This window comes from Rhodnius prolixus, unplaced genomic scaffold (genome assembly GCF_049639745.1).
Source record: "Rhodnius prolixus isolate KJV_2025 unplaced genomic scaffold, Rpr scaffold_7, whole genome shotgun sequence".
Taxonomy (NCBI): Eukaryota; Metazoa; Arthropoda; class Insecta; order Hemiptera; family Reduviidae; genus Rhodnius; species Rhodnius prolixus.
In genome coordinates, this window is record NW_027411582.1 from 16,827,846 (window position 1) to 16,846,319 (window position 18,474).

Here is an 18,474-nt window from a genome sequence, read left to right on the forward strand (position 1 = left end):
TGTCGAGAAAAGTTTTCTCTATAAATGGTTTTAATATCAATGTTTTAGTGATAATATTTAACAAGATATAAAAGGTTATATTTTGGAGCTTTGGCAAATCGTTCAAACGTCAAACCTCTATAACTCTCATTGTATTGCAAGTCTAGCAAGCACAAATATCCAAATGGATACAGTAATAATACAAATATCAAATATATATTATTTTAGCTTACAATGGAATCTAGATTAAAAGAAAAAAGAATTTTGTTAACTTGGACGTTATATTATTTAACAATAGTAGTTCTGGTAATATACAAGTTACAGTTCAATAGCAAACCATATCTTTTGTATCCTCATACAATTTGCTTACAAGGCGATGAGCTTGTTGCTAATTAATTCTGACAATGAGGAACAGGGCTTGTTGTTTACAAGGCATCTACAGCTGCATTGTGTCCGCAGCTCTGGGTCCAATTAGCGTCCTTCTTCCCAAACTCTCAATTTTCTTTTTCACTGATATAGATACACCATATAACATTTAAATCGTTAAGATATAATCTATTGTTTTAAGGTATTCATTCATTTTCTTATAGAGTTTTTTTGTTTTTATTAGATTGTAAAAGGAGATATCAGATAATGCTAATCTTTTGTTTTTACTGTTAGCATTTGCTACAGACAAAAAGGCTTATATCCATGCTTATAAGTTTTTGTTTTTTTTTAAGCATCCAAATGTTCAGGATTATGCACAGATTGTGACTGAAATAGTTTGAAAAAACGCCAAATAATTTGTTGATCGTAGGTGATTGTGACAGATTAGTGAACTCCCACAATTATGTTATGACTCGAGAAAGAAAATAATCGAGTAATTGAATCAAAATCTAGCGAATCTAGATTACCAAATTTAATCATCTAATAACTGTAATAACAGTTGTCTGATGCATCGGTTTCTATAAACTAAAAATAAAAATAACAATAACCTATACATTTTCTAGCAATATTTTGTTTTATTCTACAGTCAATTTGCATCCATTTGAAATGATTTAATTTCAAAGTATTGTATAGAACTACAAGGGTCGTTTGAAAAGTCCGTGCAAAGTCAGAGAGATAGCACCACTGGCGCGTATCGAGGTTATGTTTAGTTAGTAGCATCTCTTGGAAGAACACACACCAAGTTTCAGCCAGATCGGTCTATTTCTTTGTGTTTGGCATTCGTTTGAATCGAGGAAGTCGAGTGATTTTCAAAAAATGGACGAAAAAGAATTTCGTGTGTTGATTAAACACTACTTTATGAAAGGCAAAACGCCTCAGGAGACTAAAGAGAAGCTTGATAAACCTTATGGTGACTCTGCACCTTCCATTAGAACAGTTTATAAGTGGTTCCAAAATTTTCGGAGTGGCCATATGGGCACAAGTGACGCTGAACGTTCTGGACGCCCTGTTGAGGTTACTACTCCAGAAATCATTGATAAAATCCATTATATGGTGATGGATGACAGAAGAGTGAAGGTGCGTGAGATTGCTAGTGCTGTGGGCATCTCGAATGAACGGGTACATAATATTTTGCATCAACATTTGGACATGACAAAGCTATCCGCAAGATGGGTGCCGCGATTGCTCACGCTTGACCAAAAACGAAATCGTGTGAAGTGTTGCAAGGACGGTTTGCAGCTGTTCAAGAAGAATCCGCAGGACTTTAAGCGTCGTTTCGTCACTGTGGATGAAACATGGATACATCACTACACTCCTGAGACCAAAGAACAATCTAAACAATGGGTTACCAAGGGGGAATCTGCGCCAAAAAAGGCGAAGACCGTTCCTTCGGCCGGAAAGAATATGGCGACTGTCTTTTGGGATTCGCAAGGAATAATCCTCATCGACTATCTGGAAAAGGGTAAAACTATTACAGGTGCATATTATTCATCGTTATTGGACCGTTTGAAAACCGAGCTGCAAGAAAAACGCCCACGATTGGCCCACAAAAAAGTCCTTTTCCATCACGACAACGCACCAGCTCACACCTCAGCAGTTGTGGCCGCAAAATTAATGGAAATAGGGTTCCAACTCGTTTCACATCCCCCCTATTCTCCAGACTTGGCTCCCTCGGACTACTATTTGTTCCCCAGTATGAAGAAATGGCTGGCGGGAAAAAGATTTTATTCAAACGAGGAAGTGATTTCAGAAACAAATGGCTATTTTTCAGACTTGGACAAATCCTATTATTCGGAAGGGATGAACAAACTAGAGCAGCGTTGGACGAAGTGTATAAGCCTAAAAGGAGACTATGTTGAAAAATAAAAAAGGTTTACCCCAAAAAATTAAGTAGTTTTTATTTTTGCACGGACTTTTCAAACGACCCTCGTACATCTGGATGATTTTAATGTCTTTTCTAGGCTTTTATATTGGTTGAATCTTTCGGTGAAGTGTTCAAGTATGGACATCTAAATCGAGGTATTGGGCATTTTGTCACTCGAGTAAAAATAAAATGTCACGAGTAAAAATTAATCTCTTTATAGTTCAATTCTTAACCTTTTTATATTAAAGTCAATATTGGAACTATGTTCCATAAATGTTTTCACTGTGTACCTTCGCAACACATATTACTCAAGTGATGACCCAATTCTGGCCCGATACTTTGAGACAAATATTTGAATTTGATAAAATAATTAATGTAATTGGCAATATTATTTCTTCTTTCTGAACTTAAATTACTTTTACTTTCTTATTTATCATTTAAGTTGGTAGTTTAATGTACATTTTTATTTCTACTTTGGAGTAACTAAGTCTTTCAAATTCTATTACACATATTTTAGCCTAACTGCTGCAGTATTGTGTGCTGGATTAGAATTTATACCCGCAGGTTTTATTTTTATTGTTTCTATAAAAACAAATAGAAAATGTAATAAAAGTTTATCGTCAAAACCAATTCTATAATATAATTAAAGCAAAACACATCACAGACAATTAAACAAGCAAATAATATTAATTAAAATGGATTCATTAGTCACTTTTCTCTCGATATTTATCAAAATAAATGTTTTCTAGAACGTTGAGATTGAAAGTATTAGTGCAACAAAGAAATATATTTAATTTTTCTTCTTTATCTTTATCTCCGTCTTCATCCAATTACAATATTTGTATCATCCACAAACTTATATGGTGGTACTTCTAGATTTGAAGGCGCTGGACCACGTCTAATTCGTCCTGCATAATCGTAATGTGAACCATGGCATGGACAGAAGTAGCCTCCATAATCACCTGTAATTACCATCGAACATAATTTGTATTTTTGAGGGGCAAAAATTTGGTAGTTTAAGCGTTACGTGTGTTGAATTAGAAAGTGGGTAATAAATAATTAATACCATTTCAGTAATTAAACAGCTAAACAGTATTGTCTTGCCATGTTATTTTAACATTCAAATTAGCTAAAGGATTTCCAAATTTGGCATTTTAAAAGTTTTAAACAGAAATAGTTTTTTTGAGGTTCCTTGAGTTCAATATATTTTATTTTTCTTACAAATTAGACTATGTATGTTTGTTAGAGGAATGTTTGGTTTGCAAAATTCATAACAAAAGTTTTAAACTGAAATAGTCTTTTTGAGGTTCCTTGAGTTCAATACATTTTTTTTTTCTTACAAATTAGACTATGTATGTTTGTCAGAGGAATGTTTGGTTTGCATAATTCATAACAAAAGTTTTAAACTGAAATAGTCTTTTTGAGGTTCCTTGAGTTCAATATATTTTTTTTTTTCTTACAAATTAGACTATGTATGTTTGTCAGAGGAATGTTTGGTTTGCAAAATTCATAACAAAAGTTTTAAACTGAAATAGTCTTTTTGAGGTTCCTTGAGTTCAATATATTTTTTTTTTTTTTTTTTTTAAATTAGACTATGTATGTTTGTCAGAGGAATGTTTGGTTTGCATAATTCATAACAAAAGTTTTAAACTGAAATAGTCTTTTTGAGGTTCCTTGAGTTCAATATATATTTTTTTTTCTTACAAATTAGACTATGTATGTTTGTCAGAGGAATGTTTGGTTTGCATAATTCATAACAAAAGTTTTAAACTGAAATAGTCTTTTTGAGGTTTTTTGAGTTCAATATATATTTTTTTTCTTACAAATTAGACTATGTATGTTTGTCAGAGGAATGTTTGGTTTGCATAATTCATAACAAAAGTTTTAAACTGAAATAGTCTTTTTGAGGTTCCTTGAGTTCAATATATTTTTCTTTTCTTACAAATTAGACTATGTAGACGTTATTGAGAGGCTCGACTGTACTTAAAATTATTGAAAAAGTGATTATAACTAAGGTAAACTGTCATTTAAGGAAAATTGTAAGATTACAAAATTTTACAAACCAGCATCGGCAAGTGGTATGCATCCTAAATGTGTACAAACTCCAATTACTATCAGCCATTCAGGTTTTTGAACTATCTGATCATCAGTGGCAGGATCTCTTAGTTCAGACAAGGCAACTGATCGTTCCTTATCAATTTGGGCTTGAGTCCTGGGGGAGTCGAGAGAAAACTAAACAATTTTTTGTTTTTGTTTCTATTCATTTTAAAAATTAATAAAATTTAAAATTTACCTGTGCCTGATAAATATTGGTCTTCCTCTCCATTTAACAGTGAAATTAGTTCCTTCTGGAATGTTTTTTAAGTCAACCTCAATTTGTGCCGTAGCCAATACATCAGCAGCTGCACTCATTGACATTACAAGCTGTACGATCATTACTTTAGTTGCATAAACTGCACCCATAATTCCAACTGTTTACAAGAAAATATTTTTAAGAAAAACAATGATAAAAAATTATTCGCTGCTGTGTACTGAGAAAAAAAAAACTAGCATAAATTCAGAGGTTATGTTAGGAGAAACGATGAATAGTACTTAAAATGGAAATAGTTAAAAATAATGGCTACCTCACTGGAATTGCACAAACAAAAAGGGTTCATCTTTTTTAAATAAGTATATTAAATTACAGTTTTTTGGACTATAATTAAACTTTTTTCTAAATATATAAGTATGGACTAAAATAGTACAAATACAACCTTCCATCTTACAATGCATCAACATATTAGAGAATCAAGTATAAAGGGGCGCATGTCCTTTATCAATAAGCCATTGTACACTCATGAATATCAATCGTCTTGCTAATCAATCAATTATCCAATTCGCTTAACTAATTAGTTGATTTGATATAACTATCGATAGATAGGGTTTGGTTTGACATTTAGGAATGTCAGCCTCTTGTACTCACTAACAGTTTACCAATGAGCCAAATATTTGAATATGACTACCCGGATAAGGGTAGTATTATTTTGAATGGGGTTGTTAATTAGCATTCTCTGTGGGTAAAATTTAGGGCACAAAAGAGATGTAAATTTTGGTAGATTCTAGTAACATCTTACGAGGTGTGGCTATTAAATAACGAGAATATTGCTGTAAAACATTTTATTTTAAATTTATACATATTTAGTTATTATCACCTTCAATATACACCCCTCTCCCCTATCCGTACAACGCTCCATGCGAATTTACCATTGTTCGTAACAGTGCTGGAAGTCTTTTTCTGTGAACTACTGCATGTCGCGTGCCGCTTTTTCTTTCACAGCTTCAACGGAGACTGAAATCGTGTTCCCTTTTAATGCGGATTTGAATTTGGGGAACCAGATAAAAGTCACATGGGGCCAGGTTCAGGCGAATAAGGCGGATGGCCCTAAAACTGGGGTGTTGTACTAGTTCTTTAACTGTAACCCATGACTTGTTCTTCCACAAATCGGGTCGTTTTCTTCCTTACTCTTTCACGGAGTTGGGCAAACACCTCACGGTAGTATTGTTGATTAATTAATAATAGATATTTTCATCCGTTTTGGACGTGGAAGGGCGACCCCGGGCGGTCATCATCTCCGACGTCTTCTCGGCCATCTTGGAAACGCTTGAACCACTCAAAAACTCTCGCGTACGTGATAAACATTCATCGCCATAAACTTCGTTGTAATAAAAGATAAGTTTCAGTAGAGGTTTTGCCAAGTATCGTGTGAAATTTCACGTCAATTCGTTGCTCTACTACATGTGTAGTATCATGTTTTCGGGCAAAACGAAAATAACACCTCTTACACGAAACGACGGTTCCGGGTCAGGCAGATTTCTCTACACGTGAGACGCTGCAATCGAAAGAGAAGGCTTTACGCTGCACAGCTGTCGGTCGTTAGGATTTGGCGCATGCATAGTTCTTCTGTAGCAGCATCAGTCTCGTTATTTAATAGCCGAACCTCTTATATTTCTTGAATGCCGCTAAAATTGGATTAAATATTTATTTTTCCAGCAATGAAAACTGTTTTTTAATTCGCCTGTGTAACTATTAGTCCTGCTCCAATTCTTGTGTTCAAAAAGCCCCCCAGTGTTCAAAATTGCTTTAAGGGCAATAAACATTTTAAGCTTAGAGTTTTCTTGGAAAAACTTTTTGACGTCCAAAAATATGTTCACCGATCATTGTTTATCGTTTTTGGTTAACTCAGGCTTTCAACCTAGCGACTAGGTCATCTTACGTGCAAATAAATTTGGTGTGTCTTCTTGTTAGGACAGTAGACAACCAGCCTATAACAGTGGTAGATATAACAGTGCAAAAAATAAATAATAAATGTTGATAGCATAAGCCTTGAAGTTGACCTAGCCCCTAGGTTGAAAGCCTTGCAGAAATTTTGACTGAAATCGGCACATATTCTTTCTACCTTTAAAAGTAATGCCTATATTTTCAGGCGAACTTTACGTCCAACTATCTATTTAGATGTCATGAACAGAAACGACTAGCAAACGTATTTTCCTATAATGTTATTTTATTAAACACTTAAAAAAAAATCCAAGGCCTAGACTGAGAATCGAACCTACTTACCACAATATATCTTGACCTTTGCAGACCTTGCCTCTATCCGCTCGGCTATCGAGGAACCCCAATTTCTAATGTACAACCTGTTTATAACTTATATATCTTTTCTAATTTCAGCCATCCATTTTGGTAATCTAATAATATTAAAGACCAATCAGCTAAAAACTTTCTACTTACGAGTGACGGGCACATAAGTTGCCAATCTTCTGCTATAGGAACCGGGGTAGGAAGGTTTTTCTGGATCTTTTGCTGAATCACGTCTGCAGTCATCAAAATTTGGAACCTTTATGTCGGTATGAGAGAATCTCATAGTACTTAGCAACTGAGATTGGACTAGAAAAATAAATTAATAAATATTACGTTTTTAAATAGGTCTGTTTAGTCTAAAATATTTTCATCTATCATCAAATGATGATTTATTTATTAAAAGTAAAGATTTAAAATGAAGCTTTTGCAATCAAATTTCTGCTGATGATAAATTTTACAGTTCTAAATCAATCAAAAACTATCGGGGAAACATGCACAAAAAGCGAGATAAAATCTACCATGTTGTGAACATACAGTGGCGCCCAAAAGTATTTGCACAAGTGAATTATTTCCTATTTCTAAATGAGTACACGAAATAGGATCCCAAAACTTTTATCATTATAATCTTTAGTTCAACTTAAGTACATTTAATAACAAAAAGAGAAAAAACATTAACATGTAAATGAATAATTCAGACAATAAAAAAAAATTGACAGTTCAAAAGTATTTGCACAACAAATTTATTTTGCAAATAAGATGGCAGAATTTTAATTTTAGTACTTAGTATGAAGTTCCTTGACTTCAATTAAGGCCTGAATAAACCAAGTTTTTTAAGATTCGAGTAAAACCTCAACCAGACGGTCCCTTGTTCGTAATGGCGGTTTGCGCACCTTCTGCTCCAGAATACTCCACACATTAGGTTTCAGTCAGGGGATTGTGGGGAGTGTACGAGGGTCGTTTGAAAAGTCCGTGCAAAAATAAAAACTACTTAATTTTTTGGGGTAAACCTTTTTTATTTTTCAACATAGTCTCCTTTCAGGCTTATACACTTCGTCCAACGCTGCTCTAGTTTGTTGATCCCTTCCGAATAATAGGATTTGTCCAAGTCTGAAAAATAGCCATTTGTTTCTGAAATCACTTCCTCGTCTGAATAAAATCTTTTTCCCGCCAGCCATTTCTTCATACTGGGGAACAAATAGTCCGAGGGAGCCAAGTCTGGAGAATAGGGGGGATGTGAAACGAGTTGGAACCCTATTTCCATTAATTTTGCGGCCACAACTGCTGAGGTGTGAGCTGGTGCGTTGTCGTGATGGAAAAGGACTTTTTTGTGGGCCAATCGTGGGCGTTTTTCTTGCATCTCGGTTTTCAAACGGTCCAATAACGATGAATAATATGCACCTGTAATAGTTTTACCCTTTTCCAGATAGTCGATGAGGATTATTCCTTGCGAATCCCAAAAGACAGTCGCCATATTCTTTCCGGCCGAAGGAACGGTCTTCGCCTTTTTTGGCGCAGATTCCCCCTTGGTAACCCATTGTTTAGATTGTTCTTTGGTCTCAGGAGTGTAGAGATGTATCCATGTTTCATCCACAGTGACGAAACGACGCTTAAAGTCCTGCAACACTTCACACGATTTCGTTTTTGGTCAAGCGTGAGCAATCGCGGCACCCATCTTGCGGATAGCTTTGTCATGTCCAAATGTTGATGCAAAATATTATGTACCCGTTCATTCGAGATGCCCACAGCACTAGCAATCTCACACACCTTCACTCTTCTGTCATCCATCACCATATCATGGATTTTATCAATGATTTCTGGAGTAGTAACCTGAACAGGGCGTCCAGAACGTTCAGCGTCACTTGTGCCCATATGGCCACTCCGAAAATTTTGAAACCACTTATAAACTGTTCTAATCGAAGGTGCAGAGTCACCATAATGTTTATCAAGCTTCTCTTTAGTCTCCTCAGGCGTTTTGCCTTTCATAAAGTAGTGTTTAATCAACACACGAAATTCTTTTTCGTCCATTTTTTCAAAATCACTCGACTTCCTCGATTCAAACGAATGCCAAACACAAAGAAATAGACCGATCTGGCTGAAACTTGGTGTGTGTTCTTCCGAGAGATGCTACTAACTAAACATAACCTCGATACGCGCCAGTGGTGCTATCTCTCTGACTTTGCACGGACTTTTCAAACGACCCTCGTATGCAGTCTTATGGGAGCGTTCTGCAGTAGCCACGCTTTTGCTTTCTTAGCTGAATGTTTTGGATCATTAGCCTTTTGAAAGATTAAGGAGTTTTGTGTGCCCAAAGTCTCAGCTCTGCTCTTGTAAGTTGTCGCGCAATATACTCACATAGCCATCTGCTGTCATATTGCCATGAATCTATACCACTTTGCCGACTTCGCTGCACGCCACACATCCCCATACCATAACATGCACTCTACCATATTTGACAGGTGGTCTAACATGCAATATTTTCAGTTCTTGATTTGGCCTTTGCCAAGTGTGTTTTTTACCATCGCTTCCAAAAACATTAAACTTGCTTTCATCACTAAGTAGTACATTTGCCAAAATTCTATAGACATGTTTAACAGGTTTTGGCGAATTCGAGCCTCTTCCTCCGGTTGAGTTCTTTATGAATGGTTTGCTCCTAGGAACGCTCCCTTATAAATCAGCTTGATTAAGCACTCTTTTTACAGTAGTAACGCTTACACTCTTTTGAGAAGTCATTTCCACCTTTTCAACCAATTGCCAAGCACTCGATGATGGATTTATTGTCGCCTCATGGATAATGTTCCGACATTCTCTTGCCGTTACAATTTTTGGTCGACCTTTTCTTGGTTTATTTAAGCATTTCCCCATTTTCTCGTATCCTTTAATTACGTACTGCACTGTGGGAAAGCACAATTCAAAATTTTTCCGATTTCCTAGTAGGTTTTCACCATATTTCTTTAAAAAAAAACGATTTTTCTCGGGTTGTGAGGGATAATTCGGCTGTTTTGATGCCATGCTCTATTAAGACTGGTACATAATATAAACAAATGACAATGGAAAATGAAAAATGACAAAAACAACTTTAAATTTGACTTTTCTAGTGAATATAATTAAAATTAGTCAATATGAACATATTCATTCTAGGTTGTGCAAATACTTTTGAACGGTCAATTTCTTTTTAGTTTGTGAAATACTAATTTACATGATAATGTTTTTTCTCTTTTTGTTATTAAATGTACATAAGTTGAACTAAAGATTATAATGATAAAAGTTTTGGGATCCTATTTCGTGTACTCATTTAGAAATAGGAAATAATTCACTTGTGCAAATACTTTTGGGCACCACTGTTAATATTCACTGCTCGAAAGAGGTTAGTTTTTTTTGTTTTAATTCCAAATTTGAAAAACTCAAAAAGCAAAAATTTGAAGAAAAAAAACCATAAGGCTCCATCTACGCATAGATGGCAAGTTTTGAACGAAAATATCGGATTTTAACACTGATATTTCTAAAATTATGTTATAAATAGCATCTTTTATTTCAAAAATTTGGCAATTTCTTAAATAAAGTTTCAAGAGTGTTAATTTAAGAATAATAATCATAATAATAAAAATTTTAAGCACAAACTACGGTTGTTATCGTAAACAATTAAGTTAACCTTAAATATGTATATTTAAGATTGTCTAAAAAACAACACTGAGCACAAATTATGATAATTGTATATTTTCTAATAAAAAGCAAAAAAGAATAATAAGGTTATGAATTAACATAATCTTTTAAACATGAACTAACATGATTAGTACTTAACATAATAATAATAATAATGCAAAACTAACCCTAAATATTTAATTACCTCTTAAAATTCCATTAGTTCTTGAATAATCTTGCAGAATTAAATATTTTGAAAGTGTTTTACCGCTCAAATGTCTTGGCATGGGTAATAGTTGATTACGTTTAAAAGCAAACCTTTTATAAGGATCTGATGTTGAGCATTTTTCAATGCAACTTGCTGTATACACAAATAATTGTCTTAACCTATTGATATTTACCATTGATTGCTTGATTACCATTTTAAAATTTTTATTATTTCACTAATGGAATAAGAAAAAAAAGAAATTAATGAACAAAAGTCAGCACGAATCTTTTCAGGGGGAACACAAACTCAGCTGGAATAATTTATAATTTTTGTAGGTAGGAGCAGCACTATCACCTCAACTGCAGTGCTGCCAGAAACTACGTTCTATCTAATTTTTCAAAATAAAAGTTTTCTTTTACAATTCGCTTAAAAAAAATAAAAAAAATAAATGAGAAAAATTCATGTTTTTTGTTTAAAGGCTATTGAATTAATTAAGAGTTCTTGCAACTTAGAATTTAAGAGAATAAATCTGAAGCTAAAACCTAAAAGATTTTCTTTTACTGCCATTTACTTTTTTGTTTTTTTTTTAAATTGGCTCGAAAAAATCGCTAAATTTTAAAAAGTTAAATAAGTGAAATGGCACTTCTCCCTGATCAATTTTTTTTTCAGCTAGGTCTCTTAAAACGTTACAAATAATTTGTCACTTTTTTTTTTTTTTTTTTCTTTTTTTGGCATTGGCTTTCGCCATACAGCCAGCATCGTCTAGGTGCTTATCACTAGAATATCACTCATTCTCCATTCTTACCTACAAATACATTCGCTTCACACATTCATCATTCTACTATATACCGCTATTTACATAAACTACTGCTAATGGATGGAGCAGCACTCTGTGCTCCTGCCATCCTTCTCGCTTAACCAAAATTAAAATCACGTAATCCTTCTCTAAGCATTTTGTTCCATTCATTCTAATTCGGCTATAGCTTCTAAATACATTCATATTTCATTGCTAGCTCTGCTATCGACTTAAGCACATAACTGTTGGTGGAGAATATAATGTCTTCGTAGCGAAATGGTGCATCTAAATACCTGTATATATCGTCAAACATTCGTTTCCTTTCCACCACATAACGTGGACATATCATTATTACATGTTTGAAATCTTCCTCCTCATTGCAATCTACGCAAAGAGGAGAGGACCTTTTGTTGATCCTGTGTAGATACGATCCGCACACCGCGTGGTTCGCTCTCAGCCTGCTTATTGTCGTAACAACCCATTTATTAGTGACAGTTCCCTTAAACCATGGTTGTCTAGGTAACTGATCTGCCATAGTTTTATAGAATCTACCTTTATCACCATTATTGTAATCTGTCTGCCATTTTTGTAGTGCTGCTTTTGCAATTATACCCTTGATATCGGTGTGTGGTAATTTATAATTTGCAAGTGTATCAACAATTTCATTCTCTTTTATACCACAATGACCTCTTACCCACAAAAAATTAATGCAGACTCCCTTCTCTTTAAAAATGGCAATAGTTTCTACAATCTCTGCGATAATGTGATTCATTCCTGCAGACTGGTTGTGTATATGTGATAATTTACACAACGCACTCTGGCTGTCACTAATAATGGTATATTTTTTCTCCGACAACGAATAAATATATTTTAAAGCCGTTAAAATAGCAATTAGCTCCGCTGTATAGATGGACGCCTCATCTTCTAATTTAATTATCGTAAAATAGTTCCGAACCGGATCATACACAGCACTTCCGACTTTATTATTGATTTTGGACCCATCTGTAAATAAACGATATGAGCCCGGATAATGGGAAGAAATGTAATCTTCGAAGGCCGCAGTTCTCATCTTTTCCGGTACCTTTATCAAGTCGAAGGAAGTGTTAACAAATTTAAAATTTGTCACTTTATAGTAGGCTTACCATAAATCCCGTTTTGATCAAGACTGTTCGTCCTGTTTTAAAGGAAACCCAATAAGTTCATAATTTTATCTGTTTATAGATTAAGTGCCAAATACGTTAAAATAAGCAATTTTATAATCTATAGATTATAGCACAGGAGTCTTCAACCTTTTTACACTTTTAGGAACTCTTCGAGTTCATGCTCTTTCTTGAAGGAACCTCAAGTTTAAGTAGCAGATAAAATAGTTTATCGAAGCTTTTTTCTACTCAAATTCGTTAATTATTCTCGTACCTTTATTTAATTTTAATACAAACATCTTAATAAGACAACAGTATAGTGGAGGTAGTGAATCAGGTTTTATTTTATTTATTTTCTAGAATACATTTTATGAATAATTAACTTCTAAATTTTATAATAATTAATGCTTATTGATTGGTTATCCATAAAATATTTATTTTTCATAATCCACTGCTTTTTTTTGTATCCAATTTATATTAATATTGCAATTTTTACTTAAATATTATATTAATCTAATATTTTAATAAGACAGTCCATTACCCTGTTCCTACGTGAAAAATTCCTTGAACAGATTATTTCCATTTTACGTGCATTTTGGCTGAGCAAATAGTGATCACTTGCAGAACCCCTGACAACGTTCCAAGGAACCCTAGAGTTCCGCGGAACCCAGGTTAAAGACCTCCAGTATTATAGAATACAATTTCAGCTAGCCAAATCTGCATCCATTGAAACGATATTCTCTATTACAAAGAATGAGATAAATTGATTGTATCAATTGTAAATTGTGCTGCTATGTTTCATTGAAATTTTGACCTAATTGAAAATAAAATCAAACGAGAGCTATGTTTTATTGAAATTTTGACCTAATTGAAAATAAAATCAAACGAGAACTATGTTTTATTGAAATTTTGACCTAATTGAAATTAAAAGATCAAACGAGAGCTATGTTTTATTGAAATTTTGACCTAATTGAAAATAAAATCAAACGAGAGCTATGTTTTATTGAAATTTTGACCTAATTGAAAATAAAATCAAATGAGAGCTATGTTTTATTGAAATTTTGACCTAATTGAAATTAAAAGATCAAACGAGAGCTATGTTTTATTGAAATTTTGACCTAATTGAAAATAAAATCAAACGAGAGCTATGTTTTATTGAAATTTTGACCTAATTGAAAATAAAATCAAACGAGAACTATGTTTTATTGAAATTTTGACCTAATTGAAATTAAAAGATCAAACGAGAACTATGTTTTATTGAAATTTTGACCTAATTGAAAATAAAATCAAACGAGAGCTATGTTTTATTGAAATTTTGACCTAATTGAAAATAAAATCAAATGAGAGCTAGTTTTATTGAAATTTTGACCTAATTGAAAATAAAGAATTTTTTTTTTTTTGAAAGAGTTGATTGTAGCGAGAAATATCTATTATTTTTTACATTATCACAAAACAACAAAAAGCTAAGTGTACAGTTAAAATTATTACTGCTTGTTCGTTGTGTATATAAGTATATCGTGTTTACAAAGTATACCATTTTAAACCAGCAAAACTTTCCTTTTAACCTAAATAATTACTGTAAAAGGTTGCTTTTTGATGATTTTTGCTTAATTTAAAAAAAAAAAATGGTATTCTTATCTGTGCCCTTACTTTCAAATTAGTATCCTTTAATGTTTACTACATACACTTCGTAGCCCAAAGTACAAACACTCTTTACAAGCTATTTTATTGGCAAATTAAGAAGACAAAGCACTGTACAAATTCAAAAAAAAAAAAAATAAAGGGTTATTTGGTAAAATGGTACTTTTGAATCGTCTTTTGCAACGTCCCTTGGGTGCTATACACGCATACCTAAACCATTCTTTCAACATCGTCCACTATTCAAGTATATCCTTATTTTCCTTCTTTCTTTCATTTTATTTTTTTGTTTTATCTCAATTTCCAGGATCTGGTCTAAGCAAAAACACTTTTCCATCTCATGGGGCATATCTTTGAACAAAATATGTTATGCAAATTATAATGTAGCAAGGATTTTTTTTTTTTCTGAGTTAAAGGTCCACATTGGGTTAGAATAATGCACACCTGTTCTTTCTTCAATACTTTTTATTTTTGCCTATACTAATATAGTACTTGGGAAATACTTCGAAAAACGAATCTAACTTATAGAAAACTCCCAAATATTACTCTAGAGAGTAATGATGTATAATCTAACTTCTGCTAACAAGATTCTTTTTTTTTTTAATATCCTCAACTTTTTGCTTTTACTCTGAAAAACTCTTCTATCGTCCAACTTACCTTTCTTCTACTTCTGTATTAGATTATAAACATAAAACCTTCCCCTATTTCCTGATCTCTTCGTGAAGAAGTTTTTTTTTTCGATCTAAAGACAGTTTCGGAAGTATGTCCTTCAGTTTTCTCTAATTATAATTACATTCAAAATTCTTTCAATGACAAGGCTGTGCTTGTTTTTTAACGCAAAAACTGCAGTGCTACCCAGCCTTTTTCTGGTCCATGGCAGATTAGTCAGATACCAAACAGTAAACGGCACACTGGAACTGAAATGCTCCCATTTCATTTTGAAAATGACGTATTATGCTCAACTAGTGCTGTAATAACAACACTATTACAATCCTACAAAAATACAAGTTTTCGTGGCAGGCTTCAACATTAATAACAAACCCAATCATTCAACCGACTATACCGTTCTCTGTCAATACAACAATGAATCTTATGACAAAGAAATTCTTTATTTTAATGCCCATTATTGATGTCAAGAAGTGCTGGTAATTCATGCAAAAATTGTAAATCCCTAACTAAAAAGAAAGTGATTAAAAGCCCCTCTAAATGAGATTAAAGTTACCAAAAACTAAACAGCCAATAAAGAAGAACGAAAGCTGTGACATATTTTACTAATTCTCCATCTTGAATCCTCTTGAAGCAAGTTAACTCCAGTCTTCCAGTGGTCAAGCTAGATAATGACAAAATTGCATTGCTTTAATTTTTTATATTTGACTAACCTATTTTTGTGTTACGTTGTTAATTTTATATTTATCAGAGCAATTGGAAATTATGGACAGTACTTAATGTGTGTTAAAGAAATATAATTTTGTTATTAACTGGGAAAGCTAACTTTTAATGATATATTTTGATAAATTGCGTGACATTTGTACTAATGCATAGAGTTATGTTCAGAGACAGGAATCAGTGAACGAGTTGTTGGAATCGATTCCAACCCTGGAACTGATTCAAATCCAACGACTCCAAAGGTAGACTCGTTCTGCCCATCACTATTGAAATTGTTATGAAGGGCCACCACGAGCAGAACTGATGAAGTGAGGTTTGTTTTGTGTAGAAACTAATGGTATGTCCGCATCATTTTGTGTTTTATTTCATTATAGGAATATAAGGTTATACTATTTTAACTTATAATTAATTTTAACACTTCTACCGTTGCTGTGACACAGTTGTGTGCCGCGGCGCATAGGTTGGGAAGCACTCCCACGCGGAGATATTCGGGAATCCAGCTGTCGTTTTCTTAAATTTGATTTTTTACGAGCTTTGTTTGGTGATGGACGTTATTATCTTTAACAAGAGAAACTTTCCGGCGGCTGGCTATTTACTGAGAAAAAGCTCCAGGCCCCCTTTGACCTCGAGACGTTTAACTTGTAATTTTTAAAAAAAAATCTACGCAGCAGTTAACGCTGTTAAAAGTGGGCCATCACAATCACTCTATTTGGACAGCTGGGTTCTACCACTACAATAATTTCACGCTGAAACTTCTTTGCAGATGTAAATGACAAATAAATTGGGTGGGAAATTAGAATTGGACCCTCACTTCTTCCATGAACGAGGAGGAATAATAAAAAATTAAAAATAAAAGTAAAATAAGAAAAAGTCTTGAAATCAAGAACACTCAACTGTTTGCAGCTCGCTGTACAAATACTTATTTTTAACAAATAGACTTCAACCTTTTTTTCTCTCCCTTCCAGTAAAAGTTCATCCAAGGATGAGCAGGCAAGGGAAAAAACCAAGAATAGTTCTTGAAGAAAAATTCAAATGCAGAGGGGTAAAAAAGGAAGAAGGAAGAAATCTCTGTGGCCACTTGAAGATGTTTGTAGATTGTAGAATGGAAATGAAAATAAAAGGAACAGTAAGGTTAGGAAAGAGTAAGGTTAGGTTAGTCAATTTTTTAGAAGTGTGTTCAAGTGTGCCAGGTATTGACAAGCTTTTTTCAATTCTCTTCCTTCAATTAACTCTTAAATAAAAAAAATAAATCAGGAACTCTTTTCATTTTTATAATATTTATTTTTTTTCTGAATCAATTCTTTATTTTTATTTGTTAACGTTGGTAAAATTTATTTTTGATGGTTATCTTTTCTTATTTATTTATTTTTACATTCTCTTACCCCTTGAAAAATGAAGGTATACGATCATTAATAGACTGTAGTGCCCATTATTATTATTATTATTATTCCAGAATGACATTACCTCTTTTGTTCCTAAGAAGAAAATGATTCTACGATTCTTTCTAGTTGGTCTAGTGGTCAAGAGCGTGGCTTTGTGTTCAGAAGATCGCCAGTTCGAATCCCGCGTATGACTACTTTTTATTTGTTAGAAAAAATTGTTTATACTATAGTAAAGTATTTTACGATAGTAAAGTATGAGCTTCCAACCCTGTCCACGACACCTAATTGGTAGTTGAACGTTAGGCCTGAAAAAAAAAATAATATGAGGTCTGTAAATTAAGTAATGAGACTGATTTTTTAAAATTTTTTTATTCAAAAAGAATTACAATTCTATATTGTCACCTTCAAAATAACTTCCTTCTGAAGCCACACAGCGCTAGAGACGTTTCTTCCACTCCTCATAGCTAGTGCTCGAACTCCGATACTGGAATAGCCTTCAGCTGGTCGGTTACAGCCGTTTGAATGTTTTTGGCTGTCCCAAAAGGAGTTCCCTTGAGGTTTGTTCCCATTTTGCTGGAACGTGTCATTACTGGTGACGAGCCTTGGGTGTTTGAGTACGACCCAGAAACCAAGCGCCAGAGCATGGAGTGGGCACACTTCAACCTCTTCAAGGCCCAAAAAAGCAAGGATGGTGAAGTCGAAGATCAAATGCATGCTGATTTGTTTTTTCCGATATCCACGGAATCGTCCACAAAGAGTTTCTACCTCAAGGTCAAACGGTCAATCAACACTTTTACAAGAGGAGGTTCTTGAAAACTTCGAAAAAGGGTCATTCATGTGAGACCCAAACATCAAGAACAAGTGGGTGTTGCATCACGATAATGCTCCCTTGTCACACAGCAATTTCAATAAACCAGAGTTTTTGGCCAGTAAAAACATTCCTGTGGCTCCTCAGCCATCCTTATTCGCCTGACTTGAGTCCTTGTGACTGTTTTCTCTTCCCGAAGTTAGAAAATCACCTCAAGGGAACTCATTTTGGGGACAGCCGAAAACATTCAAACGGCTGTAACCGACCAGCTGAAGGCTATTCCAGTATCGGAGTTCGAGCACTGCTATGAGGAGTGGAAGAAACGTCTCCAGCGCTGTGTGGCTTCAGAAGGAAGTTATTTTGAAGGTGACAATATAGAATTGTAATTCTTTTTGAATAATTTTTTTTAAAAAATCAATCTCATTACTTAATTTACAGACCTCGTATAATAATAAATAATACATTTACAAAAACCGCGCTCATGGCCACTAGACCAATAACCGCCCCTTCTGAAATTCTAATATGTTCTTTACATAATTTAAAATTTCATTACAATTATTAAGTTTTTATTGAAAAAGATTTCATGGTGAT

The 18,474-nt window shown here is 33.7% G+C and overlaps 2 protein-coding genes across 10 annotated transcripts in view; one reads left to right on the forward strand and one right to left on the reverse strand.

The window, feature by feature from the left end:
- The window catches only part of cpx (synaptic transmission protein complexin), a 1,020,744-nt gene that overhangs the window by 868,831 nt on the left and 133,439 nt on the right, over positions 1-18,474 (forward strand). The window lies entirely within an intron of this gene.
- LOC141447076 (cytochrome b-c1 complex subunit Rieske, mitochondrial-like) lies at positions 2,928-11,056 on the reverse strand. The gene is made up of 5 exons (XM_074114260.1): positions 10,732-11,056; positions 7,038-7,193; positions 4,563-4,740; positions 4,333-4,481; positions 2,928-3,231 (listed from the first exon to the last, which is right to left on the reverse strand). The coding sequence occupies exons 1-5, from the start codon at positions 10,946-10,948 to the stop codon at positions 3,092-3,094; spliced, it is 840 nt and encodes a 279-aa protein (XP_073970361.1). The 5' UTR covers positions 10,949-11,056; the 3' UTR covers positions 2,928-3,091.